At 43.5% G+C, this 27,882-nt stretch overlaps 2 protein-coding genes across 2 annotated transcripts; one reads left to right on the top strand and one right to left on the bottom strand.

Moving 5' to 3' along the window:
• Positions 1-426: 426 nt before the first annotated feature.
• adamts13 (ADAM metallopeptidase with thrombospondin type 1 motif, 13) lies at positions 427-15,910 on the top strand. The gene is made up of 31 exons (XM_020489859.2): positions 427-679; positions 1,027-1,093; positions 3,153-3,421; positions 3,547-3,712; positions 3,807-3,943; positions 4,077-4,160; positions 4,289-4,413; positions 4,541-4,687; positions 4,882-5,016; positions 5,185-5,335; positions 5,491-5,595; positions 5,716-5,873; positions 6,021-6,084; positions 10,761-10,887; positions 11,014-11,162; positions 11,273-11,393; positions 11,499-11,579; positions 11,672-11,853; positions 12,037-12,193; positions 12,315-12,444; positions 12,536-12,715; positions 12,840-13,038; positions 13,131-13,239; positions 13,317-13,446; positions 13,521-13,700; positions 13,964-14,168; positions 14,259-14,625; positions 14,738-14,881; positions 14,975-15,154; positions 15,300-15,481; positions 15,618-15,910. The coding sequence occupies exons 1-31, from the start codon at positions 599-601 to the stop codon at positions 15,771-15,773; spliced, it is 4,668 nt and encodes a 1,555-aa protein (XP_020345448.1). The 5' UTR covers positions 427-598; the 3' UTR covers positions 15,774-15,910.
• LOC109895836 (carnitine O-acetyltransferase) lies at positions 15,902-27,811 on the bottom strand. The gene is made up of 14 exons (XM_020489861.2): positions 27,262-27,811; positions 20,993-21,271; positions 20,680-20,798; positions 19,729-19,782; positions 19,465-19,630; positions 19,124-19,298; positions 18,727-18,905; positions 18,475-18,575; positions 18,020-18,139; positions 17,806-17,928; positions 17,562-17,697; positions 17,400-17,462; positions 17,165-17,302; positions 15,902-17,012 (listed from the first exon to the last, which is right to left on the bottom strand). Exons 1-14 carry the CDS (start codon positions 27,286-27,288, stop codon positions 16,797-16,799), a joined length of 1,896 nt encoding a protein of 631 aa, XP_020345450.1. The 5' UTR covers positions 27,289-27,811; the 3' UTR covers positions 15,902-16,796.
• Between the last annotated feature and the right edge of the window lie 71 nt (positions 27,812-27,882).

Here is a 27,882-nt window from a genome sequence, read left to right on the forward strand (position 1 = left end):
AAAAATGTATGGCCTGCAGCATTTATGATAGTATGTGTGTATATTCAGTTTAGAGGTTCCGTGAAAATGAGAAGGCCAAATGAACATTCTGTTTTTTTCTGTGATTTGCACACTTAGTTAGAAAGTCATTGCTGGAAATTGTTATATCAACAAGCCGTCAAGGTCAAAAGATTATTTATAATGTCATTTCCATGTGCTAACTCTCATGGAATTTTTCGTCTTACAGTACTACGTCACTAACAAAATACTGTACATGAAACAAGCAAGGGGTGAGTTTGTGGACAAATGTACTGTTCTGCACTGTGACACCCGCCAGTGACATCCAGTGACCAATAGAATAAACAACAGTGTTCACCAACCAGCCAATCAGCTGGCATTGCTCTTTTCACCTACTCCCACATTGAAAATCAACAAATGAAGTCTGTCACTTATCAACTACTGCCCCTGATGTTTCAGTAAACTTGTTTGCCACTTCCCCATTTGGCTGGGTCTTATCAGACTCGGCTGGAAGGAAGATCTTGGTCCTCTTACTCTGATAGATATATAGCAAGGCCAGGTAGTGTGTGGTGTGGTCCCACAGGGAGAGGAGCGTGGAAACATGGCAGCCTTGGCGCTGCTCTGTCTGCTGTCAGTGCTGCCAGGCTCCACAGCAATACTAATGAGATCTCCATTGGAGGAGGTAAGTGGAAAACACGGGGATGTGGTTGGTGATTCTTCTGTTTGTGACATCTGCAAAGTACATTGACCTCCACAACTTGCGCTGTTTATCGTCCTGCGGAAATCTCTACCTACAGAGAGGCAGATCACAGGTTTCACAGGATCTCAGTTGTATGATACACTTAAAAGTTACATTTTCCAGGGGTTCTGTAGAGATATTATTGTTGTTCAGTTGATTGTGCTCCTCATGGACATAGGCCTGCTGTAATCTGTCACACTCTATACAAACCAGGAATGGATTAGTGAATCTAATCCTCATGTTGCTGCTCACAAAATGACCCCAACATTTCATTTGTATCCCCTCTCCAGCTATTTCTGCACTCCCTGGATCAAAAGGACATGGTGTTTTATTTTGGTACCGACTCTGCTATTTCAGGTATGACTGAATAATGACACAGTTTCCATACGGTTACAGTGAGCTACTGAACCATTATGGTGGATACAATCATTCACATACAGTGGCAAGAAAAAGCATGTGAACCCTTTGGAATTCCCTGGATTTCTGCATAAATTTGACATAAAAATATTGATCTGATCTTCATCTAAGTCACAACAATAGACAAACACAGTGTGCTTAAACTAATAACACACAAATTATTGTATTTTTCTTGTCTATATTAAATACATAATTGAAACATTCACAGTGTAGGTTGGAAAAAGCACGTGAACCGCTAGGCTAATGACTTCTCCAAAAGCTAATTGGAGTAGTCAGCTAACCTGGAATCCAATCAATGAGACAAGATTGGAGATTTTTGATTAGAGCTGCCCTGCCCCATAAAAAAACACTCACAAAATTTGAGTTTCCTATTCACAAGAAGCATTGCTTTATGCTGACCATGCCTCGAACAAAAGAGATCTCAGAAGGCCTACAATAAGATTAAGAATTGTTGCCTTGCATAAAGCTGGAAAGGGTTACAAAAGTATCTCTAAAAGTCAGTCCACAGTAAGACAAATTGTCTATAAATGGAGAAATTTCAGCACTGTTGCTACTCTCACTAGGAGTGGCTGTCCTGCAAAGATGACTGCAAGAGCACAGCGCAGAATGCTCAATGAGGTTAAGAGGAATCCTAGAGTGTCAGCTAAAGACTTACAGAAATCTCTGGAGATGCTAACATCTCTGTTGACGAGTCTACAATACGTAAAACACTAAACAAGAATGGTGTTCATGGTAGGACACCATGGAAGAAGACACTGCTATCCCCAAAAAACATTGCTGCACATCTGAATTTCACAAAAGAGCACCTGGATGTTCCACAGAGCTACTGGCAAAACATTCTGTGGACAGATGAAACTAAAGTTGTGTTGTTTGGAAGGAACACACAACACTATGTGTGGAGAAAAAAGGCACAGCACACCAACATCAAAACCTCATCCCAACTATAAACTATGGTGGAGGGAGCATCATGGTTTGGGGCTGCTTTGCTGCCTCAGGGCCTGGACAGCTTGCTATCATCGACAGAAAAATGAATTCCCAAGTTCATCAAGACATTTAGCAGGAGAATGTTAGGCTATTTGTCTGCCAATTAAAGCTCAACAGAAGTTAGGTGATGCAACTGGACAACAACCCAAAAGACAGAAGTAAATCAACAACAGAAGGGCTTGAACAGAAGAAAATACGCCTTCTGGAGTGGCCCAGTCAGAGTCCTGACCTTCTGGAGATGCCCAGTCAGTCCTGACCTTCTGGAGTGGTCCAGTCAGAGTCCTGACCTTCTGGAGTGGCCCAGTCAGAGTCCTGACCTTCTGGAGTGGCCCAGTCAGAGTCCTGACCTTCTGGAGAGGCCCAGTCAGAGTCCTGACCTTCTGGAGTGGCTCTGTCAGTCCTGACCTTCTGGAGTGGCCCAGTCAGAGTCCTGACCTTCTGGAGTGGCCCAGTCAGAGTCCTGACCTTCTGGAGTGGTCCAGTCAGAGTCTTGACCTTCTGGAGTGGCCCAGTCAGTCCTGACCTTCTGGAGTGGCTCAGTCAGTCCTGACCTTCTGGAGTGGCCCAGTCAGTCCTGACCTCAACCCAATTGATATGCTGTGGCATGACCTCAAGAGTGGTTCACACCAGACATCCCAAGAATATTGTGGAAAAGGAATGGTCAAAAAATTCCTCCTGACTTTTGTGCAGGTCTGATCTGCAACTACAGAAAACATTTGATTGAGGTTATTGCTGCCAAAGGAGGGTCAACCTCTTATTAAATCCAAGGGTTCACATACTTTTTCCAACTTGCACTGTGAATGGTTACATGGTGTGTTCAATAAAGACATGAACAACTATGATTGTTTGTGTATTATTCGTTTAAGCAGACTGTGTTTGTCTATTGTTGGGACTTACTTACTTAGATAACGATCAGATAACATTTTATGACCAATTTACTTAGAAATCCAGATAATTCTAAAGGGTTCATACTTTTTCTTCCCACTGTACAGTATTGTAACCTTTCTCACCCCAGTGCCGGAGTTTCAGCTCATCTGGACAGACTGTGCCTCTACGGAGCAGCACACTGGCCCCTGGCGATGCTCCTTCGAGTCCGAAGGGAAGCGCTTTGTGCTGGGGCTCGGGGAGAGGAAGCAGTCCTTCTCCTGTCAGTCCACATTAGAGACAGCTCGGAACACCACTCTCAAAACCACAAGGAAAAGTCATGCCATGTGTTGTCAGCAGGCCAGAGTTCTACATCCCCCTTCAACTAAAGGATTTCTCACCATCTGTGCCAGGAAAATGGTACGTTTTCCAAGTTAACACAAACAATTCTACAGTTTACTTATTTATTTATACTGTTATTCTGTTATTCATTCATAATTCTCTTAAATGAATTTGGATTGCAAATATTTTTCCATTTCCAACAGCAAGGCCTGGTTGTTGCAGGTAAAGAGAAGGAGAGACTATACATTCAGCCAGTGCTTCAAAAACACATTCATCTGACTGAAGCCAGAAACGGTTCCAGTCCAGGAACACCTCATCTGGTGTTCCACCAGCCATTTACTGCCAGAGGTCCCCCCAGACACTCTCACAGTCAGTGTTCAAGCATTATAGCATTGTATTTAATGTTTCATACTTCATCGCACATTCTATTAGCATACGGCTCTTTTTGTCTTCATCCTGACAGTGAAGAGGCTGCGTCGCCGAAGGTCAGCCATAATGCCTGAGGTGACCCACCTGGAGCTGCTAGTGGTGGTGGCGCCTGACGTGCAGCTGGTCCACAGGCAGGACACAGAGAGATACATACTTACCAACCTCAACATTGTGAGTTTGTCTGTCTGCCTGCCTGTTTGCCTACCTGCCTGTCTTTGTCTGTTTGTTATTGTTTGTGTCAGGCATCTGAATGATTATTGAAAGTGGTCATCCAGTGTTGGTGTGTCCTGCTATCTTCCCACAGGCCTCAGAGCTGCTGAGGGACATGACACTGGGAGCCAACATGAGAGTGCATCTGGTCCGCATGATCATCCTCTCAGAACCAGAGGTCAGTGTCTGACAATGTCTGTCCACCGCACACCACACACACACCTGGGTGGGCCAGTCTGCCATGGAGGCCTGGCTGAGGAGCCAGAAGAATGCTTCCCTCTCTGAGTGCTATGTTCTCACTTTCAGCCAGAGATTAACATCTCCACCAACATCTCCTCGTCTCTGACGAGTGTGTGTGAGTGGGCCAGAAGGGTCATCCCCTCTAATGACACTGACCCCCTGCATGCTGACCTTGTGTTATACATCACAAGGTAGGTCATTGTACTTTATCCTGTGCTATTTTTTCAAATTGAATTGTAGTCTGTCTGAAGTTAGAACATTTATATAATTGTAAATCTTGTGGTTTTACTTTACTGTAATTTGTTTGTCCTCAACCAGATTTGATCTGGAGCTGCCCAATGGGAACAAGCAGGTGAGGGGCGTGACCCAGCTAGGCGGGGCATGTTCTAGCCAATGGAGTTGTGTAATCACAGAGGACACAGGCTTTGATCTGGGCATCACCATCGCTCATGAGATAGGCCACAGGTAATTTGAAAAGGGAAAAGGCACAACGCTCGCTCACCATTAAAAACCATTAAAAAAACAGATTATTTTATTTAAGCAACTATCAAAAGCTTAGGCCACAGGTAAGACATAGTGGCATGAGATAGGCCACAGGTAAGACATTGTCAATAGCATGGGATGAGCTACAGTTAGTAATCTTCACTTCTTTCCCCCAGCTTTGGTATAAACCATGATGGGATTGGTAACACATGCAGCAGCAGTGGCTTTATGATGGCCTCTGATGGAGGCTACAACAGTGTGGATCTCACCTGGTCCCAGTGCAGCAGACAGCAGCTGTACACATTCTTCAGGTAAGCATGCCAGCTGTTTCTCACATGGATTCTTAATAATGAACTGTTCATCATAAGTAGATTACTCTGCAGAAATGTAATAATGGTCAGTGGTACTGTACACAACACAGTGAGTATTGTAGAAGGCTGGTGATGAGAGTAAGATATGTGTTTGTATTGCTATTCTAGTGAAGGCAAGGCTGACTGTGTGAAAGACTTGCCTGTCCTGGTTGGCTCTCTGCAAGACTGGAAGCCAGGCCTTTACTATGGTGTGGACGACCAGTGCCGGATAGCGTTTGGTAGCACCGCCAGGGCCTGCTCCTTCACCAACACTGACCTGGTAAGAGACACATTATGACATTAATGGCAGCCACTTCTGTGAATATACTATCATGGTTATACTGTAGTAATAAGACTGGTTATACAGTATGTTGACAGTATCTATAGCTCTGTCTGGGTAAGGCTTTCCCCGTGTTAATTCTTTCCTCCTGTCAGCCTGTGTGCCGTGTTCTCTCCTGCCACATCAAACCTGATGACAACAGCTCATGTAAACGTCTGCTGGTGCCTTTGTTGGATGGGACAGAGTGTGCACCCAACCAGGTACAGCCTTATGTTATCACTAGTCACATTCCATCATTATGACTATGTTTGGTCAAAGTATGCAACATTTTGGTTGTGAAATGAAAGCAGCCCTGACCTCTAACCCTGCATGTCCTCTAGTGGTGCCTGAAGGGCCGCTGTGTGTCCCCAGACCAGCTCAGGTCCTCTTCCTCTGTGGTGGTGCACGGGTCCTGGTCCAGCTGGTCCCAGTTCTCCCCATGCTCACGGATATGTGGCGGGGGTGTCACTTCCCGGACCAGGCAATGCAATAACCCACGGTAACAAGAAACAACAGTCAACGCTAATTCTCATGACTCCTCTCAAGTGCAAGTGGTACATTTCTGGCAAATGAGATTAGCCAAACAGTTTATTATTCTTGATGGATGTCTTCATAATTTTCATTTAAAAAATGTTTTCATTTCCAGACCTGCATTTGGTGGGAATGATTGCAAGGGCAGGGATACAGAGGCAGAACTTTGTCACCAGCAGGTAAAACTCCACAGGTCATGTTTATGTTTACAGTGGGCCTCCGCAGGTCATTTTTACAAGGTCAATTGTTGCACCATTTATTCTGTGCCGTGCGTACTGTAAGTGTATGTATGCACATGTATGGAGCGATTTCAGTGCTAAAAATTGTATTTTGAATTTGAATGTAATTTTGTTTTATTTGTAATGCACAAATTGATTCATTGAATTCATAAATTTAACTTGTATTTCATGATTTGAAAATGAATTGAATGTAGTATATAGCATACCGTTTTTCAATTAAATTTCTATGTAATATTCAAAATCAATGAATATTCAAATTCAAAATGTATATATTCCGTTTCAATATGGTAGATATTGCATTCATTTCCTGTGTATCAAGTTTACAAACTAACATTCACATGTTAAAATTCTGATTCAAAACTTGTCCTGGTACTTTGCCAGCCAGGAAAGGAGGAGCACAGATAGAATCAAACACTCTGTGGTAAACTGACGGTTGAATGTATTTTATTCCTATGAATTTGGCGCACAGGAGACCTGGGTTAGAACCCCATCAGTCAAACTAACACGTCTTCATGTCTCAGGCAAGGTTGCTTATCATATTCATGGATCACCAAACCACCTTTGTTGCACTCTCATTAAATGGGGTGCACAGATCTGTCTGCTTCTTTTTTCCACAGAAAGTGTTTTTGTTGTGCAGTAGGCCTGATTTCGAAACCAGTTAGTTACAGTGGGGCAAAAAAATATTTAGTCAGCCACCAATTGTGCAAGTTCTCCCACTTAAAAAGATGAGAGAGGCCTGTAATTTTCATCATAGGTACACTTCAACTATGACAGACAAAATGAGGGAAAAAAATCCAGAGAATCACATTGTAGGATTTTTTATGAATTTATTTGCAAATTATGGTGGAAAATAAGTATTTGGTCATCTACAAACAAGCAAGATTTCTGGCTCTCACAGACCTGTAACTTCTTCTTTAAGAGGCTCCTCTGTCCTCCACTCGTGACCTGTATTAATGGCACCTGTTTGAACTTGTTATCTGTATAAAAGTCACCTGTCCACAACCTCAAACAGTCACACTCCAAACTCCACTATGACCAAGACCAAAGAGCTGTCAAAGGACACCAGAAACAAGATTGTAGACCTGCACCAGGCTGGGAAGACTGAATCTGCAATAGGTAAGCAGCTTGGTTTGAAGAAATCAACTGTGGGAGCATTTATTAGGAAATGGAAGACATACAAGACCACTGATAATCTCCCTTGATCTGAGGCTCCACACAAGATCTCACCCCGTGGGGTCAAAATGATCACAAGAACGGTGAGCAAAAATCCCAGAACCACACAGGGGGACCTAGTGAATGACCTGCAGAGAGCTGGGACTAAAGTAACAAAGCCTACCATCTGTAACACACTACGCCGCCAGGGACTCAAAACCTGCAGCGCCAGACGTGTCCCCCTGCTTAAGCCAGTACATGTCCAGGCCTGTCTGAAGTTTGCTAGAGAGCATTTGGATGATCCAGAAGAAGATTGGGAGAATGTCATATGGTCAGATTAAACCAAAATATAACTTTTTGGTAAAAACTCAACTCGTTGTGTTTGGAGGACAGAGAATGCTGAGTTGCATCCAAAGAACACCATACCTACTGTGAAGCATGGGGGTGGAAACATCATGCTTTGGGGGTGTTTTTCTGCAAAGGGACCAGGACGACTGATTCGTGTAAAGGAAAGAATGAATGGGGCCATGTATAGTGAGATTTTGAGTGAAAACCTCCTTCCATCAGCAAGGGCATTGAAGATGAAACGTGGCTGAGTCTTTCAGCATGACAATGATCCCAAACACACCGCCCGGGCAACGAAGGAGTGGCTTCGTAAGAAGCATTTCAAGGTCCTGGAGTGGCCTAGCCAGCCTTCAGATCTCAACCCCATAGAAAATCTTTGGAGGGAGTTAAAAGTCTGTGTTGCCCAGCAACAGCCCCAAAACATCACTGCTCTAGAGGAGATCTGCATGGAGGAATGGGCCAAAATACCAGCAACAGTGTGTGAAAACCTTGTGAAGACTTACAGAAAATGTTTGACCTCTGTCATTGCCAACAAAGGGTATATAACAAAGTATTGAGATAAACTTTTGTTATTGACCAAATACTTATTTTCCACCATAATTTGCAAATAAATTCATTAAAAATCCTACAATGTGATTTTCTGGAATGTGTTTTCACATTTTGTCTGTACTATGATGAAAATTACAGGTCTCTCTCATCTTTTTAAGTGGGAGAACTTGCACAATTGGTGGCTGACTAAATACTTTTTTGCCCCACTGTATATTGGTGCCGTGATCTCTAAGTCAAAGGGAGGTAAAATGTAACCAAGATGGTTCGATGAACCACGCTCTTTTGATGACAAAGCTTGCTGGAGACTTGAGTTGAGGTTCCTGAACTCATTCCTATGGGCTTTAGCTAAGTGGGCTAACACAGTCTTGTGACATACAGGAGACCTGGTTGGAACCCAGTCAGAGTTAGATTAAATAAGGAGTGGAAAGGCTATCCTTAGAAGGGCTATGACAGGGCTATTCCACTATATTCTTATCGGGACCGAACTGTGGTTTTTGTGACACTCCCTTCCAATGTTCCCTCTAAAAAATGTTGTCACTAAGCAAATTTCAGGTCTGCTGAGTGCAAACTTGAACGTTGTGAAAATTCTGTACAACTTCCAGATTGCTTTTACTGTGAACACTGAGGCAGTACCTGCTTTAAGTTACAGTTTTAACAGTTGGCTACTGTGACTATTTGATCAAAATGATGGAGAAAAATGCTACTCATTTTAACATGGAAATAGCTGTTATATCATTCAGCCTACAGTAACAGCCAATGTGTGGTGTTCAATGTAGGCCTACATTCCAAAAACAAAACATGCAGGGCTTGACATTAACCTGTTTATCCACTTGTCCTTTTCTAATGCAAGAAACTACTTTACAAAATAATATTCCCATACCATTATAGAGAATCAGACAAATTATGCTACCCTCTACCTATTGGCTAATTAGCTTTTTCAAGCCTGTCTCAAAATACAACACTGCCCCTTTCAGACAAAAAAAAAGCTCTTTACCTGACTTGCTTTTCAAAGATGTCTAGAAATGTACATATTTTGTGCTCTTGTAGGAAATAATCACTCCCCTATTGCTGACTACAAATGATCTATAACTGAGCTAATAACTCACTAACAAGCAAAGGATATGAATAAAATGTGCTACTCCAATGCATTCTGCCTTCAAAATATCTTGCATAGTTCATTTTGTTTCGGTATGTTGCATTGAAAGTGGCTAATATTGCATTGATTCGATCCCAATTGCCACAGTAAAGGGAAACGTTGATAATGTTAACAGGGAAAACTCTAGAACAGTGGTCAATGACGCTGCCGGTGTGATCGAAGCGTAACGCTTCAAACACACTGACAGCGTTTGCATAAAATAGTGTGCAGCACCAGCTGAATATTTATGCAACAAAAGTTCAACATTCCCCTTCTGCTCCCATTTCCGTCACACCGTACGCACTGCAACTGCCTCTGCAACGCAATGCTGCAAGGCAAATGCTGTGTTTCATTGGAAATTTATGTAATTATGGTGTACCAAAATGCAAAACGCTGTCGGTGTGTTCGAAGCATAAGAACATGAACTCACTCATAAAAACAGCAGCTTTTAAACGCTTTGAAATCTCACAGTATCAACTTTGCTGTAGCTTACTTCTATGCCTGTTACTGCGGACACGGTGATCTGAGCCAACCGTTTGGCCAGCGTTAGACCTAAGTGCACTTGATTTGCTCTCCGGCCAGCCGGGAAGGCAGAGTTTGTACCTCCAGACACATCAAATGGTTAAAAAAGGCAACAGTTCATCTACGCAGCACACAAGGCAGCTGAATCAGGTGCACCTACCGCCAAAAGCCCGAGATGAAGAAGAAAAAATATATATATATTTGTTTTACAGAAATGTTTGGCAATCGACTAGGAATGCCTTGGAGATTGACCATTCGATCGCGATTGACCGGTTGGTGACAACTGCCCTAGAAAGTTTAGTAAAATTCAATCTCGTGCTTCTCTCCATGGGCTGATATTTTTTCTGCGTGGCAGTTCTGTTTACCACAGAGAGCGTTTGATTATATATTTTCTCCTCTAGCTTTCCTGGCTTGCCAGGAGGCTCTCTCAGGTTTTGAATTTGAATTTAGAGATCTGAATTTGAAAACTGAATCTGAATGCATCCGAGAAGTTTTGATCAACTTTAAATAAAAGTTTGGAAACTTGATACAGACAATGAATGCAATATCTACCCTATTGAAGATGAATATATAAATATGAAATTAAAACTGAATGCAATATTCATTAAATTCTATTCAAATGATGAATAATATAATCAAATTTGTGCATTACCGATTAAAAAATATGACAAAAAAAATCTATATCCTAAATTATGTAATTCAAATATAATTTCTGTTAGCACTGAAATCACTCCATACACATGCTTCGAGTGGAATGAGGGAAGTTGAATTGGAAATAGAAATGTTGCTTCTCTTCAATAGATTAATATGATCGAAAGTTCAATTGGTCGTCAAAAGGATGTTAACTGAAACATAGGGTGTGAACACAAGCAATATTCGGCATTCATCCCCTCACACTATGCTGTCTGAGTAGCAGTGTGAAAGGACCCAGCTGGCCTTCATGGCAGAGCAGTGCGCCCAGACAAATCTACAGCCCCTGTACCTGTCCCCCAACACGGCCTCCCTCTACACCTGGATCCCCGCTGTAGGCTTTGTCACAGGTGGGCCAAGACAACTTGTCAATGGGGAATGGTTGGGTCATTGGGATGGAGGGCAATAAACAAAGGACAAACTACTACATTACTGACTCCCTCCACTGTATTCCTCTGATTTACCCCCATGACCAGGGGATGAACAGTGCAGGTACATGTGCCAGTGTAAGGGAGAGAACTTCATTGTGAGCCGTGGGTCTCAGTTTGTGGATGGGACTCGTTGTGAACCAGACAGTCCAGCTCCCCTTGGTGCCACGACAGCTTGTCTAGGAGGGACGTGCCAGGTAAAGGCCTGCTTCGGTTTCTCCACCTTAGAGAGTTCTAGAGACGCTTTGAGAAATTATTAGACCTGACATGTCCTCATAAGCTAACGGGAAATAATTTCTTCCACTAGCTGTTTGGCTGTGATGGAGTGTTGAAGTCTGGGAAGGTGGAGGATGTGTGTGGGGTATGTGGAGGGGATGGCTCCTCTTGCAGTCTCACCTCTCAGTCTTACAGTGGTGGTCAGGCCAGAGGTAACAGCTCACATATCCCCATTCTTCAGTCTGGAGAGTGATCATTTCTACCTCCATCTCATTCCAGTAATTAAACTAGATTTTCCCTGCTTAATTGATTCTCAGAGTACGTCACATTCCTGACCCTGCCAGTAAACGCCACTCAGGTTCACATTGTCAACAGGGCACCCGTCTTCACTCACCTGGGTGAGTATCTGGAGTGACCTTGGGTGGTTTGAAAAGAAAACCCAAATCATATAAAGGACAATAAGCAAGGTGTCTGGTGTTTTTACCCATAGCGGTGTTGATTGGGAATCAGTATGTTGTGTCTGGGAGTGGCAGCATTGCGTTAAACATCACTCACCCCTCTCCTCTGGAGGACGGTCGTCTGGTTTATCGTCTGTACCTGACCCCTGACCTCCTGCCTCTCATGGAGGAGCTGCTGCTGCCTGGAACTGTTACAGAGGAGACACACATACAGGTCAGCAGGGAGAGACATATTCCCAGACATGGCAACAGACACTCCAAATATCAGAGGGGATAACTGTGAGAGACACATATAGAAGAGGAACAGTATCTCCATTCACTATGTACACACACATATAGAACTTTACTGACTCCTCAAAATAGAAAGGAATATGACATTTGTTTTTGGCTCCTACAGGTCTATCGGAAATATGGAAAAGAATATGGAGAACAAACCAGTCCAAACATCACCTACCACTTTTATACTCCCATGAGTAATAATGCTTTTATAAAAGAGATACCCAGGGGCAAGTGGACTGTTGTCACAACATCCTGCTCTGTCACCTGTGGATCTGGTAAGAATCACTTTGAATTATTATTGGATAAATATATTTAGTTTGTTTGTTGTGGGTGTACTTTAGGGCTTTCCAAATGTCACTGTTCTTATAGATCCACTGTTCTCTCTTTTTCTTGTAGGCATACAGAAATCTATGTATGTCTGTATGGATGAAGACACCAAGGAGCATCTGGAGGAGGTCTACTGTAATTCAGCTCCCCTTCTCCTGCTTCAGCAGACAACCTGTCACCTCCCAGCCTGTCCCCCCAGGTCCACTCTACATTCACCGCACACTGTCACACGTAGAACGCTTGAACTTTCATCAAACTGATTGATCAATGTCCTGTTTTGTGTTCTCCAGCTGGGAGATGGGGGAGTATGGGCCCTGCAGTGCCTTGTGTGGTGGTGGAGAGAAAGTGCGCCCTGTGAGATGTGTTCAAAGGCAAGGAGCAGATGTCCTACAGGTGGCCGTTTCTGAATGTCCACAACACTCAGCCACACAATCAGTGGATACATGCAACTTTCAACCCTGCCCTGCAAGGTATACATATTTTTTATAATCAAATACAACATGTACATGAAGCAAACAAGGTCCAAGTTGCACCATGTAGGTTAATGGCAATGTTGATATAGAATTCTGGGGGGGTGGGGGCTGTGTGTGACAGGTGGAATGCGTCAGAAGCCGGGGAGTGTTCAGCGGTGTGTGGGCCCGGAGCGGCCAAACGCGTTGTGACATGTGTGCGGTCCGAAGGTGGTCATGATGTTGAGGTGGACCATAGCTTGTGTTCAGGGCTCTTCAAACCACCTGTCTTAGTGTCTTGTGTGATCGATGTCTGCCCTATTGGCTGGGAGTCTAAGGGACAGGTACAGCAGAGATCTATAATACATCTCATAAATTCTAAGACATCATACTGGAGAAGGTGGAACTTTGACATCCGTTCATTTGTCTTTACCAGGATCAACCTATACTTAACAAATCCCCTGGTTCAAGGTACCGCTCCAGGTACCTAACAGTGTATGTTTGGAGCCCTGTGATAGGCCAATGCTCAAAGACCTGCGGAAATGGTAAGTCAGACCAGGTAATCCCTTCCATTTTTACAAAGTGTGGTACCTTGATCAACACAAGTCTTATACATGTGTAGGTACCCTGCAGGTGTGGTTTTCATGTCTGGACCACCAGACCAGGCTAGCGGTGCCTGAGGTCTACTGTGATGCCTCCAGCAAACCAGAGCCTCACACAGAGTCCTGCAACCCTTCCCCTTGCCCTCCCATGTGAGTTGATCCTTTCAAGTACAAGAATGACAGCTCTGTCATAGCAGGGTAACAGCAGTGTGTTTCCCATGCAGGTGGCGCTACAAGCAGGGAGTGTGCAGTGTGTCGTGTGGAGGAGGCGTGGCCCATAGGGTGCTATACTGCTCCCAGGAGACCGAGGGAGATGAGGAGGTGGTTGTGAACAATACAGAGTGCAGTAACATGACCAAACCCATAGCAGTGGTCACATGCAACTCCAACAGCTGTCCAGCCAGGTAAACCATGCAACTCCAACAGCTGTCAGGCCAGGTAAACCATGCATCTCCAACACCTGCCCAGACAGGTAAATGGTAAACACAGACACTGAACACTGGCTGGAAGACCAGGGTAAAAAAGAGAATCTAAATGTGGAATTCACCACCCATGGATTTCAGTTTGTCTTGAATGCTATGTGAGTGTCAACAGACAGTGCCATATAGAGATTTCTGTATGTATTACTGGGTGTAAATAAACTTGAACTTGAGGTAATACTGTCCAGGTGGAGAGTGCTGAGGACGGGGGCCTGTACTACGTCTTGTGATCTGGGGTTAGCCAGGAGGCATGTCTCCTGTGTTGAGTATATCCATGGGGAGGACAGTGAGGTGTCTGAGGAGAGATGCCATGCAGCCGTTAAACCTGCTACCACAGTACCCTGTCTGGTGCAGGTGTGCACCTTCAGATGGGACGTGAAAGACTGGAACCAGGTAGGTACAGTGGCCAGTGGTGTTTTCAGACATGAGTGATTTATAAAGTATGTAGATGTACTGTTGACTAACATTTCTGTTGTCTCTCAGTGTTCAGTGCCGTGTGGGTATGGGATCCAGTCTAGAGCAGTGTCCTGCATGGGACCCACTAAGCCTGAGCCCCTCAGCCCACTGCTCTGCATGCACATGCCCAAGCCCATCACCATCCGGGGCTGCCAGATGGACGACTGCAGGGTCTTAGAGAAGACTAGTGCCCTCACCCACACACACACCACCAACACGCACTCACTAGAGACCAGGGACCAGTTACCCAGTCCCCAGGGCATGGAAGTCACTCCCATGGATGAGGAGCCACTCCTGTCTCCTACTCTCAGCCTGACCCAGACACCCCCAACTGCAACAGAACCAACCACCCCACAGACCACCACAGCCATGCCCACTGTGACACCTAAAACCAGTAAGGTGGCAGAACTCTGCTTCTTTAGCACTCATCAAAAAAGGCATATACCAAGCATTGAGAGAGCTCCATCAGCTAATGTAATAGTTATCTACTGTGTGTCGCTATCTAGGTCTGTGTGGGCAGCTTCTGCTGGAGGAGTCAGGCACAGTGGACTTGAGACATGAGACAGGTCGCTGCATCCTGTCAATAGGCCGGCCCCTGGATGAGGTCATCCACATGAAAGTAGAGTCCAGCTCCCTAAGCTGCAAGAAAAGTGAGAAATGCTATAATACTCTTTGTAAGGTCTATCTATGGCAACCGAAATGGACAACAATAACCCTGTGTGTGTGTGTGTGTGTGCGTTTAGGGGAGTATGTGGCGTTCTATGACAGGCTGGTACTGGTCAGGAAGTGTGACCAGCTTGAGGATACTGAACTGACCTCCAGGACCAATGTCCTGCTGGTGCGCCAGCATCTCTTGTCCCCCGGAAACGGAGTGCTGCTGACTTACAGCAGTCAGAAGAACAACAAGAAGAGTCACCACCAGGGTAACACTGCGCTGCTACTGTATTGGCTGGAACAGAAGGCAGAGTGGCATGTTGTTACAGAGCTGGAACAATAGATTTTTAGAAGGACATATTATTTGGTCAATTGAATACATAACCCACATACTTCTAACTGTTGCTCCTACAGACTGTGATGTCCAGCTGTTTGCTACCAGCGGGGTCATTGAGAATCCAACGATGACCTCAGAGTTGGGCAGTCACACCTGTCGAGTCCTCATCAACGCCCCTCCCTCAGTGAAGATTAGAATCCGGGCTCTGAGCATGGGCCCTGTGGTCAACAGCACAGCAGCCCAGTCCACCTTCATTATGGTCAGGGAGGGAGACTGTTCTCTCTTGCTTTTCAGTATATTCATCAATGCAAACTAGTTGAGTATACATTAAACCATGAATGTTGACATGTATGCCATTGTAGATAACATTATGCCTCTAATACCATCTCCATTAGATACGAGATGTAGACGTCTTGAAGACCAACGTGTTCAAGGGCCAACGGCTTTTTGACTGGCGATCAACTGGAAACATGGCAGAGATAGAATTTCATGGCGAGTACCTGCATAGCAATGGGAGCTTCCGAGCTGAATACTCATTCGTGGAGCCTTGATCCGTGGCTCGCATTTCTATTATACAGTATTTAACGAGACAGGAATTTAGGCTGTTACTGGAGAACAATTTGTCCTTAGTTTAATCAGTATTGTCAGAATTTTGTAACATAAAAATAAATGACAGCAGTCCGTCTTATTTTGTTTGTTATTTTTTGTTGTTGTATAGAAAACATTTACCAAAGTAAATCACAGCAAAACCACTCAGCAACTCATTATTATGGCACATTTGTTATAGTATGGCACACATTTTCAGAACTTAAATAACTTAGAACTGTTTGAACTTATTTTATATATATGAAATAACAAATATGTAAGTCAACAAACTGAATAAACACATCTATAGAATCCGACAAAAATAAATGTTAAGACAGCGCCAACATACTGTATGACTTTTAAATATAACTTAAAACAGACAGATGTAATCTCTTAATTCGATCACTCTGTTGTCGCAGAAGATTTTCCTGCACAGCTTTCTAAAGTTTTCAATTTCCACTTTAAAAATGTCAGACTTGATTTATCCTAACAAAATAATTTATCAACCCCTACAAAAATGTTCATTAAATAACGCACATAATAATTCACCTTTCCTGTTGCTGCAGGATTATTGTCCTGCTGTGAGAAACTGGTCAAATTAAGATCGTACACCTGTAAAAGAGTCTAGTCTCTGCCATGATCTGGTGTGGATCTTTCTTTGACATATGGCACTTTCTATTTGGAAAAGGATACACCCATTTCAGTCAACATGAAATGTATAACTTTCCATCAGTCATACTCGCTTTACAGTCTTGATATTATTTTGCTTATTACAGGACTGTCTCTCCTACAGGATTTTCCCTCCAACACTCACATCACGTCTACCTGAAGGGCCCAAAATCTTCCCAAGGCCCACCTAACGCATTGCATTCTCCTCTCTCCATGTTACAGCACTAGATATACACGGGTGGCTTCAGTTTCCCCCACTACCTCCAGCACAGGTTCAGTTCCACACAGCCATAAAGAGGAGCCATGTCCCCTGTGGGGACTCATTGCTTGGCCTTAGCTGTCTCCTCCAGCAGAGACCTCATGTCTCTCAGAGCCTTCTTCATAGCCCGGCCAAAGTTGGCAGCATGTGTCTCTTCACAGCTGTTGAAGGCTGTAATGGCAATGTTGATGTGGTCTGCCATGGGGTTGTAACACACTCCGTAGCCATCTGGCACCAGTGGACCGAAGCACATCACACAGTCTGTCTTGGCACCAGCCTGGAGAAGAGAGACAGTGAAACATTACCTTTAGCTGTACAAATGTGGGCCAAACCTAATAAACAAATCATTACCAAACCACTGTCTACAATTTGTCCTGTTATATGTTGTATTTTGGGATGCTAAATACCTCACATAAACAGCCTTCATACCTGGCTGGTGGAGAGATTGGGATGCTCAGCCACAGCATAGGCTGTGTCCATGAATATCTCTGGCATGGACGTCAGTTCTTCAATCGCCTGCAACTTCAGGCCAAGGAGATGTCTGTCTATGGCCTGGCCATGAATTGCCTGCTCATTTTGACATACACAAAATAAATGTACATTGCAGTGAGTGGGGACAAGCATGGATTAATACAGTAAATGTCCATTTCCATCAAGTCCTCACCATGCGTGTGTATTCTACGTGGGCTTGGCATGCCTTGTCCAATAGAGAAACCTTCTCTGTGTTCTGTCAACATATGGGATAAACAGACATCATTACAGTAGAGTGAGAGTCAGGGTTGATTGTTTATTTAGTGTCAATGTTCAGGTTTCAGAGTTGACCTACCGGTTTAGCTAGGTCCTCCATTGCCTGGACAAATTTGAGAGACTCATTGGAGCAGGAGCGGATTGTGTCTGTTCGACCAAGTGCAAACATACGCAGGGACGCACTCTCATAGGTGGAACAGCACATCTCATACATTCTGAAACATGAAAGATCAATATGTCTCATCAATATGTCTCAAAGTGATAGGTTAAGGTAACCCGACTGCTGTTTCAGATGTTGACTGTTTTGTTATAATGAACCCCACCTGAAGTAGGCAAGCTGTAGAGCCATTTGTATAAAGGCATCTGGACTCATCTTGTGAGCCTTTGGAACATTTCTCCCATAGTCAGCAAAGTTGACCACGTTCACATCCAAGTCATGTGACATTCTGGTGAATGAAAGAGTAGCCAAAGAGTGAGACACACTTACAAGACATGTTTGAATGGAAACTGCTAGGAACACAAACAGACTCTACTTGCATGTTCATATTCTGTTTGGCCGACTCAATATCCTTCTTGACCTCAGGTGTGATATTGAAACGCAGTTTGGGAGGCATGGGCAGAGGGATCATGGGAGCGCGTACTACCTCCATCCTTCCCCTGTTTAAACAACACAAAGCATTATACTTCAAGAGAGGCAGAGGCACATTCAGTAGCAGGCCAGGGTCATGATTCCAGCTTGGCCATGATCAGTGGGCTTCAAATGGTTGTAAAAATCATTTTCAAATGGATCAGTCACTATCTAAACTTGACAAATTAGTGAAACTTCAAAGTGCTTGCTACACTCAGGCATAATGCACCTGCTCTGGTTGGAAAAATAGCCATTGCAACCATAGCAACCAGTGCCAACCTTTTATCTGTAGTACACAATGACCTTGGTAGTGCTGTGTACCATTAATCAATGAATGAAATAAACATATTTTGTTGTGCCTTACATGTACTCAACCAAATAGTCCACCAGGAACACAATGGGTGGTCCTTCAGCTGGGGCATGCTCATACACCAGACCACAGGTACCATCTTCACCCACAATAAACTGGGGATTAAATAATACACGTTATAATAATACGATTTAAAATACATTTATAAATACAGTAGAATAATGCAGGAGACTCTTTGAATAAAAATATGAACATATATCAGGGAGGATGCAACCTTTGTTCTACAGCTTCAGTCTCAGAGCTCACTTGTAATGTCTTATCAAACCAGCGGTTGCCACTGTTCCAGCGACTCCCTCCACCATGCAGCATCTGGGCAGCGACGCGGCTCTGGTAGCGCTGCTCAGACATCTGTGGCATGGGGGCGTCTAGACACACTGTGAATATGCTCTTCTGGATAGCACGGACAGACTCCTTATTTATCTTGTCTAAGGAAGAAAACGATACAATGAGCGACCTACAAGGACCTCGAGGAAAGCATCGACCAATATGCCTAAAACAGTGTGTGCAAAGTGATAGGATGCATCCAGTCACTCTTACGTTATGGCTCAAGACTGGGTTATGACTAGGGTTTTGTTTATTTGGTGGGTCACTCCATGCGCTCCAAAGACCCTTCTCTAGCATTCAAGGCTCTCCCTGGCCTCACCCTTAATGAGGTTGTTGTAGGCTTTGCCCCAGGTGTTGCGGTGCTGGGAAGTCAGGATGCCGATAGGCTCCTTGTTGCTCTGCAGGGATGAGTTCCAGATTTTCTCCATTTGCATGTAAATCTGATCCACCGTCAGTGGGGAGCCATCGCTGTTATACACATCCAGGACAAAGAACTAAGGACAGAGGGAGAAGGTCAATCTGCATTTCAGGTTCTGGTTAAGTGGGTTAGAGACAATAAACTAACAATGCAACAATGTTATTGATTTCCTCTCGTGTGTTGTAGCAACATAAAGCAGCATCAAAGAGAGAAAAGCAAAGCAATAGCACACCCTAGTGTACCTGGAAGTTATGGACCACAGTGATGTGAGTAGGGGCCACTTTCCCGATAGCATGGTTGACCACAGTGTCTCTCTTTGGTCCAGGGATACGACAGGAGGACAGGATCTGGTAGTACTGGTCCATACACAGAGGCTTCCCACCCAAATACTCAATAGGTAGGGTCTCACTGTGACACAGAGTTAGAGAGTCAACTGGTCTGACAAATATATATTAGATGTATATCATTAAGTTATAGAAAATATTTTCTATATCAATATTACTCACTTGTCAATCATTTGTTTGAAATCCAAAACTCCTGAAATCAATTTAGCAGCAAACCTGAGCAGAAAACATTGATTTACATTTTAGTAGACACGCTTATCCAGAGTGATTTACAGGAGCAATTAGGGATGCATGCTTGCTCAAGGGCACATCGTCAGATTTGTAAACTAGTCGGCTCAGGGATTCAAACCAGCAACTTTTCGCTTACTGGCCCAATGTTCTTAACCACTAGGCTACCTGCCGCCCTATTGAGTAATTCAGTATGATATATGGTATTTCCTCATCCAACTGAGATTCAGCCTTTTACCTCTCCAGCATCTCATGTTCCATTCACATAATCAACTCCAATACACTTTAGTGCAGCATTGTTTTCCATGTCCTCATATCTCCAACCAGACTTGCTTAGCATGTCCAACTCAGAACCATGATATCTGTCTATTTTGATACTATATTTCTGCGTGTATTGAGCTCTCTGTGTCACTCTAGTCTAGCGGATAAGATGGTGTACATTACAGTACAGTATATTGTTGAATCATTGACTTTTCATATGAGCATGGAAGTCTGCTCTAGTGTCATCTTCTATTGCATGTGTTTGGCATTGTCCGCAATGTTAATTGCGTACGTGTGTCTCCGCGGTCCAAAAAAGCTGAGCAATTCTATGAGCAGCCAATGTGCTTAAAATAGCCAGCATGAAAGGGGAGTCTGTCTAAAGGTCATCTGAAACTCAAGCTTATTCTCAAGTTCAACAGAGCTATGGCGGATTACAACACTGAAGTCAATCACTTTCTACTAACTTTTCTACTAAGCAGTAAGCCTATAAAATGTCCTTTTCACTGATCGGTATAGACAGCCCTAAAATGTTTTAGTGCTGGGGGAGGGTGGGCATCTACTGTATAATCTCATGGCAAGGGCTAGTACAATGGTCTCAGACACGCATGGTTCCTTGTTGCTCACCTTATTTGTCCTTGGCGATCTTGGAAGGTCATGCGGGGCAGGACCACCCCGGGGCTGGAATAGACTGCCACAGGCATCCGGGAATCCAGATAGGCTGACTGCATCCACCACTCTGTCAGCTGCATAAACATCCACAAACAGCCATGATAATGCTATAGACAATCAACATGACATACTGTATACTGTAGGTGCATAAAGGATATAATACAGGTATCTGTTCCTGCCAATCAACCCAAGATCAACCCAGTGCTCTGCCCTACTAAGTACCCATCTCTGCTCTATCTGACCAGTTCTGTTCTATGGCAGTACCTACCCAGTTTTCTTTGTTGCTAGCTCTGCGCTCCAGGCTCCTCTGCAGCCTGTCTCCCACTCCCTCAGGATTGAGGAACTCCTTGACTAGCTTGCGTGTGTGATCCATCTCCTCCTCACTGAGCAGGGGCTCCAGCATCAACAGGTAGCGCTCAAATGTCTGCCTTAGTGGAGGCACGGGCAGCTTGGGCAAATTGTCCTGGTGATGCGAGGACCTCTCTGGGAGGATGGTCACTGACATTGGCTTGACCAGGCGACATGGCTTCACCGAGCCCGGCCTTAACTGAAAAAATGCTTTCTGTGTCATTGCATTTATAATAAAGAATTTGTTTTGCAATTAATATGACACTGAAATACCACACATACGGTACAGTATCTAGGTTGATATTTAATTTAAGTTTCTGAAATATTAAGTTGATATTCCCATTAGCATATAAAATATATCAGCAATGTTGGGTGAACACCACAGAGCTGATTGATAGGCCTACTGGCCAGCAACTGTCAACACCATGATACATACTCTAGGTTTGTTAAAATAGAGCCCTCTAATGCAGTGATACATCTAAGCGCTGGCGGTAGTGCTATAGGTCAGGGGTTGTGACAGCAACAGGAGAAAAAATAATAATAATGCTCCAAGGTTATTATAGTAAACGAATACCGAAACTAAAATAAAACATTGGAAAAACTATTTAGTAAACTTAATCTAATTGGTTTTTTAAGCTTATTTTCTAATGGGGTTTTCAAGCTTATTTTCTAATGGGGTTTTCAAGCTTATTTTCTAATGGGGTTTTCAAGATTCTGAATCTGGTGGATAAATGCTGCCAGTAGATGCCAATGTTTCAAATAGGCCTTGCTTGTGCATTACTATCACTAGCTAACATGGAAGAAATCCGAGGGCGAGCATGGAGCGTGACTGGGCCAAGCTAGAGCAGCTTGTGAAGTTGCTGGAGCCATTCGCAATCCACATCGACCAACTTGCTGACCAGTGACTGGGCCAAGCTAGAGCAGCTTGTGAAGTTGCTGGAGCCGTTCTCAGTCCACACTGACCAACTTCAAACTGACAGCCAGTCGCTCTGATGTGGTGGTGTGACTTCTCAACCTTGAGGCACACTTGCTGTCAACTAATGTTGCAAAACAGTTGGCACAGGTCCTCCTGAAGTCACTGTGAGCGCTTCGCATGCATATTGAATCCACTAACAGCCAACTTTGATCCAACCCCTGCAGCAGCTTGCCTGATGGACCCAAGTGTGTCTCTGGCACTTCGCTTGACAGAGATGGAGCCCCTGATTAGGGAAGCAGAATCTTTTGTACTTCAGAAAATGTGTGAGTACAGCCGTGGAGCAGGACCCCAGGAAGATGCCAGCACGATTAATCCAGCAAGAATCCCGACCACTGTGCTTCAGAAATATAGCTTCCTTGCATCGAAGATTGTGTCTGAGGTTACTGTTCAGCCACAGGGTCAACCTGGCAGGACATTTAGTGTCCCATGTAAGCTGCGGAAATACCTGGAAAATGTAAAGGGGGGCATGTTTACAGAGTCACCTCTCAAGTTCTGCCAGGCAAACTGTGCCCTGTGGCACTGGACCTGGTTTCTGCCACTGCATCCTAAGTGTTTGTGGAGAGAATATTCTCTGTCTGTGGACAACTGTCATCAGGCTCGAGAAACCAAATGACCACCTCTCTGGAATGCAGTCTTCTTGAAGATAAGCCAGAACATGTTGTTTGGTCGAAGAGAAACACACACACAAGCTGGCTGGCTGTCTGTGAACTGATAGATTTGTGAAGAAATATTGTTTTGCTTATGTTTTTTGCTGTTGTTGCAGCTGTTTTTATGAACCCTTTTTAAAGGGGTTAGTCACTGATACATGTTTAATATTACATAAATGTAACATATCAAATGGGCCATGACTTAATTTGTTGTTTTTTCCCTCTCTCTTTCTGTCATATAAAGGTAAAGGTACTTGATTTTTAACTAAGTAGATGTTAGAACAAAGCTTTGGATTGGTGTAAACATGGGCAAGAGAGTTTCCTTCCACCATATTTGTTGTACCAGTCTAGGCGCTTATTCTTTAAATCGATTGATTTATTATTTATGTCCTGGCCATAAAGTTGTAGGGAGTCCTGTAGTGGCCAAAAGCTCCATTCAGGACTTTTGTCGTTATGATTTAGTCAACTGGGTGGGACCTCCGACTTCCTTGACTGATCCTTTCTGATGACCTGGTTGGCATGACCTAATGACCCGGTTGGAGTCGTGACAACCGTGTCATCAGAAGGGATCAGACAATGATTTTTTCTTGAGAAGAAGAACATTGACTATCTCAAGATGATGGCCTCAATGGTGCTGCCCATGCTCTCACCGACGCCATCTTAATAATACAGATACAGAGATGCTATGTCTATCCAAGTCTATGGTTCTGGCCCATGCTCTCACCGACGCCATCTTAATAATACAGATACAGAGATGCTATGTCTATCCAAGTCTATGGTTCTGGCCCATCAATTTATGTATTACTGTCCCCCAGTGGCAAAAAGTGACATTGCCAAAAAACAAACAACAGGCCTACAACACATAAATGGTTATAATAACCTCGGTTTGCTCAGTATGTTTTTGAGTGCTGACAGTCAACATTGTTGGTATTGGCTTCAACGAGTATAGGGCTTTACGAATCGCACTTCTCCTCAAATAAAAAGGACAAGGTTCCCGTAAATTGTACTGTATGTGTGAGGCACGTTCTAAATAAGCAAGATATAGCCTAGGCCTGTTTGGAGGAGCGCATCTTTGGTAACTGTACAAGAAGCGCTCTTTGGAAATGTGGATGGATACAAGGTGAATGGAGTATGCACACAGCAATGTGAATTGTGAATAATGCAAAAGCATGAATTGTGAATAAGGCAAAAGCATGTCGGCAAAAGCTTCATGAGTAGACGATTTAGAAACCCTTTATGGATAGGCTACTTGTAGACTAACGCATGACCAGCATAAGAAAGTCACCAGAGCCATTGCTGTAGCTTTTGTAATAGTAGGGTAAGGGTAGCCCACTAAGGGCTTGTTTGTTAATCAAACCAAAAGGAAAACAACCAATTCTTTCAGAAAAATAAGGTACTTGTTTCGAAATAGGACTGTCACTGGATTATCTCATCTCTCATTCAATGATGGGCATATAGCCTACATGGAGAGGCTTTTACGCACATCCAAAATAATACCAGGAGCTGGCAAAAATAATATCATAGCCAGGATGTCCTTTCATTGTTCGCTGCTGCCAAACTTGATCTTTTAATAAAGCTTTGGTGAATAAGATATATTTCAAAGCGGCCTCACAGGCCAAACCCTTTATCAATAGTCTTGACTTCTTGGCAAATGCATTGGGCATGACAAACAAACTGCCTTCAATAAGAGGAGAGGAGGCTATGCTTTGTTTTTAATACAAGGTTGACGGGCACAAAAAACACATACTTGTATATAGTGCATGTGGACACCCCTTCAAAATAGTGGATTTGGCTATTTCAGCCACTCCCATTGCTGACAGTTAGTGCACACAGCCATGAAATCTCCATAGATCAACATTGGCAGTAGAATGGCCGTACTGAAGAGCTCAGTGACTTTCAACATACCTTTCCAACAAGTCAGTTCGTAAAATTTCTGCCTTGCTAATGCTACCCCGGTCAACTGTAAGTGCTGTTATTGTGAAGTGGAAACGTCTAGGAGCAACAACTGCTCAGCCACGAAGTGGTAGGCCACACAAGCTCACAGAACGAGACCGCCGAGTGCTGAAAATCATCTGTCTTCTGTTACAACACTCACTACCGAGTTATAAACACCTTCTGGAAGCAACATCCGTACAAGACCTGTTCGTCGGGAGCGACATGAAATTGATTTCCATTGCAGAGAAGCTGCACACAAGCCTAAGATCACCAAGCGCAGTGATGGAGTGGTGGACTCTGGAGCAGTGGAAACACGTTCTCTGGAGTGACGAATCACACTTCACCATCTGGAAGTCCCGCGGACTAATCTGAGTTTGGCGGATGACAGGAGAATGCTACCTGCACCAATGCATAGTACCAACTGTAAAGTTGGGTGGAGGAGGAATAATCGACTGGGGCTGTTTTTCATGGTTCGGGCTAGGACCCTTAGTTCCAGTGAAGGGAAATCTTAATGCTACAGCATACAATGACATTCTAGATGATTCTGTGCAACCAACTTTGTGGAAACAGTTTGGGGAAGGCCTTTACCTGCTTCATCATGACAATGCCCCCATGCACAAAGCGAGGTCCATACAGAAATGATTTGTAGAGATTGGTGTGGAAGAACTTGACTGGCCTGCACGGAGCCCTGATCTCAACCCTATCGAATACTTTTGGGATGAATTGTAACGCCGACTGTGAGCCAGGTCTTATCGCCCAACAATAGTGCCCGATCTCACTAATGCGCTTGTGGCTGAATGGAAGCAAGTCCCAGCAGCAATGTTGTAACATCTAGTGAAAAGCCTTCCCGGAAGAGTGTAGGCTGTTATAGCAGCAAGGGGGGGGGGGGGGGGGGACCAAATCCATATTAATGCCCATGATTTTGAAATGTGATGTTCAAAGAGCAGGTGTGCACATATTTATGGTCATGTAGTGCATCTCTAATTCCATGTGCAGATGGGTACTGTGTGTCATGGCTGGATAGGCTACGCTTCCGATGTCAAAATCCATGCCACAACCAACTGGGTTACCGCTAAGGCCAGCTTTTGGTTGGTCTTAAATATCCCCACCAGTGCATACTGAAATTGGCACTTTGGCGCACATTTTTTAAGGGCACCCCTCCCACCTCAGAGCGAGCAAGCTCACATAAGACTGATAAATTACAAATCCTGGCGCTAGGGTTTGAAAATAGAAGAGCTTAAACGGATCAACATTTTTAATCAAATAAAATCTTATTGGTTGCGTACACATTTAGCAGGTGTTATGGCGGGTGCAGCGAGATGCTTATGTTCCAAGTTCCTATCAATAACAGCAGTAAATGTCAAACAAGCACACAATAAACAAAAATTCTAAAATAATAAAAAATGTAGTACAGCAGTGTACAAATGTAGTGACAGCTTCTTCAGGTTAGAATATATACTGAGCGTACAAAACGGACCAGGTGAAAGTTATGATCCCTTATTGAGGTCACCTGTTTAAATTACTTCAAATCAGTGTAGATAAAGGTGAAGAGACACGTTTTTAAAGAAGGATTTTTAAGCCTTGAGTCAATTGAGACATGGATTGTGTATGTGTGCCATTTAGAGGGTGAATGGACAAGTCAAAATATTTAAGTGCCTTTGAATGGGGGTATGGTAGTAGGTCCAGGCGCACCAGTTTGAGTGTGTCAAGAACTGCAACACTGCTGGGTTTTTCACCCTCAACAGTTTTCTGTGTGTATCAAGAATGGCCCACCACCCAAGGGACATCTAGCCAACTTGACACAACTGTGGGTTGCAACTGAGTCAACATTTTAGAACATTTTTACTCCACTACATTTCCTAAAGAAAATAGGAATTCTTTAATCACATACATTTTCCCTGACACACAGAAGTACTCATTTACGTTTACATTTCGAATGCTCAGGCAGGTCAGCAATATGGTCCAATTGAGTACTTAGCCTATCAATATAACCCGTTGTCATCGCTACTGCCTCTGATCTGGCAGACTCACTAAACACAAGTACTACATTTGTAAATTATGTCTGAGTGTTTAGTGTGCCCCTGGCTGTCAGTAAATCAAATAAAAAAAGAAAGAAAGAAAATCGTGCATCTGGTTTGCTTATTATAAGGAATTTGATTCAGGGCATTTACTTTTACTCAACAATGACAACTCAAGTATGACAACTTTCCACCACTGTACTTAACTACATTTAAAACCAGACACTTTTAGACTTTTACTTAATACTGGGTGACTCACTTTTACCTTAATAGAAAATGACTGAAGTAATCTTTACTTTTACTCAAGGCATGACAGTACTTTTTCCACCACTGCAAACACAAATAAAAAGCAAGCTGTAGTCTATATTAAAATATTGCATAATAGTTTAACCCACTGTCCCTCAATTAATTGTTACCAGTATTGATCTGATATAGACATGAACTTTGAAACGTTATCCATGTTGTAGCCTAATATATGGGGTAAATAGGTTACAGTATGCAACCCCCGCCAAACACACACACACATACATTTACAGCAGTAATAGTGAACGCGCTGCTCTCAGTTATCGGTGCACAACTGCGCATTTGTGAATTATAAAAACGTTTGACTCACCACGACTCTCAAAAGAAGACCCAACATAATTGCATACAAATGACCCCGCGAGGCTTTGGTTGTTGTTTGTGTAAAGAAACACCTCGAGCTGTCATGTCAAGGACATAGCCCACACCTAAAGTTTTACCAGTTGAGAAGTTACTTAGTAATGTCGGACATCTCTACGCCCCCCTCCGGACATGATTGAAAACTATATAGCCTATGTCTACAGCTGGATACACTGTTGCCCATATTCAATCATACTGTCTTGATACATACATTCATGCAGTTGAATACTTTTTAAATAACATGTATTATTTATTTACCAAAATTATACTACCTTGTTTTGTGGAGGGACATCATTAAGTATGATGGCATGCCACAGAAATTATGTAAGACATATTTAAACAAAATTAACTTGGTCTACAAAAGGCCTAATTAAAACAGTCTATATTGCCCTATAAAATGCACAATACACCTGGTAATTTTCTTATAATTTCACGGCAGTGATATCTATACATTTCTTGTGCAAAATAGGTGTAATTATGTTCTATTATCGCATGGTGGAGCTCGTTCTGCGTCACACATTCGTGCCGATCACATGAAGGCAACATGCTGGTGCAGGATCAAGAAAGGGCCCTC

This window comes from Oncorhynchus kisutch, linkage group LG8 (genome assembly GCF_002021735.2).
Source record: "Oncorhynchus kisutch isolate 150728-3 linkage group LG8, Okis_V2, whole genome shotgun sequence".
NCBI lineage: Eukaryota > Metazoa > Chordata > Actinopteri > Salmoniformes > Salmonidae > Oncorhynchus > Oncorhynchus kisutch.

Excerpts from the sequence above, each read along its gene's own strand:
- adamts13 (XM_020489859.2), top strand. The coding sequence starts at position 599 with ATGGCAGCCTTGGCGCTGCTCTGTCTGCTGTCAGTGCTGCCAGGCTCC. Across the intron at positions 5,336-5,490 it reads CCTTCACCAACACTGACCTG|CCTGTGTGCCGTGTTCTCTC; the intron begins GTAAGAGACACA and ends TCCTCCTGTCAG. Across the intron at positions 11,580-11,671 it reads ACCCGTCTTCACTCACCTGG|CGGTGTTGATTGGGAATCAG; the intron begins GTGAGTATCTGG and ends TTTTACCCATAG.
- LOC109895836 (XM_020489861.2), bottom strand. The coding sequence starts at position 27,288 with ATGTTGGGTCTTCTTTTGAGAGTCGTG. Across the intron at positions 20,799-20,992 it reads CTAGCAACAAAGAAAACTGG|CTGACAGAGTGGTGGATGCA; the intron begins GTAGGTACTGCC and ends ATGTTTATGCAG. Across the intron at positions 19,783-20,679 it reads GATCGCCAAGGACAAATAAG|GTTTGCTGCTAAATTGATTT; the intron begins GTGAGCAACAAG and ends TTTTCTGCTCAG.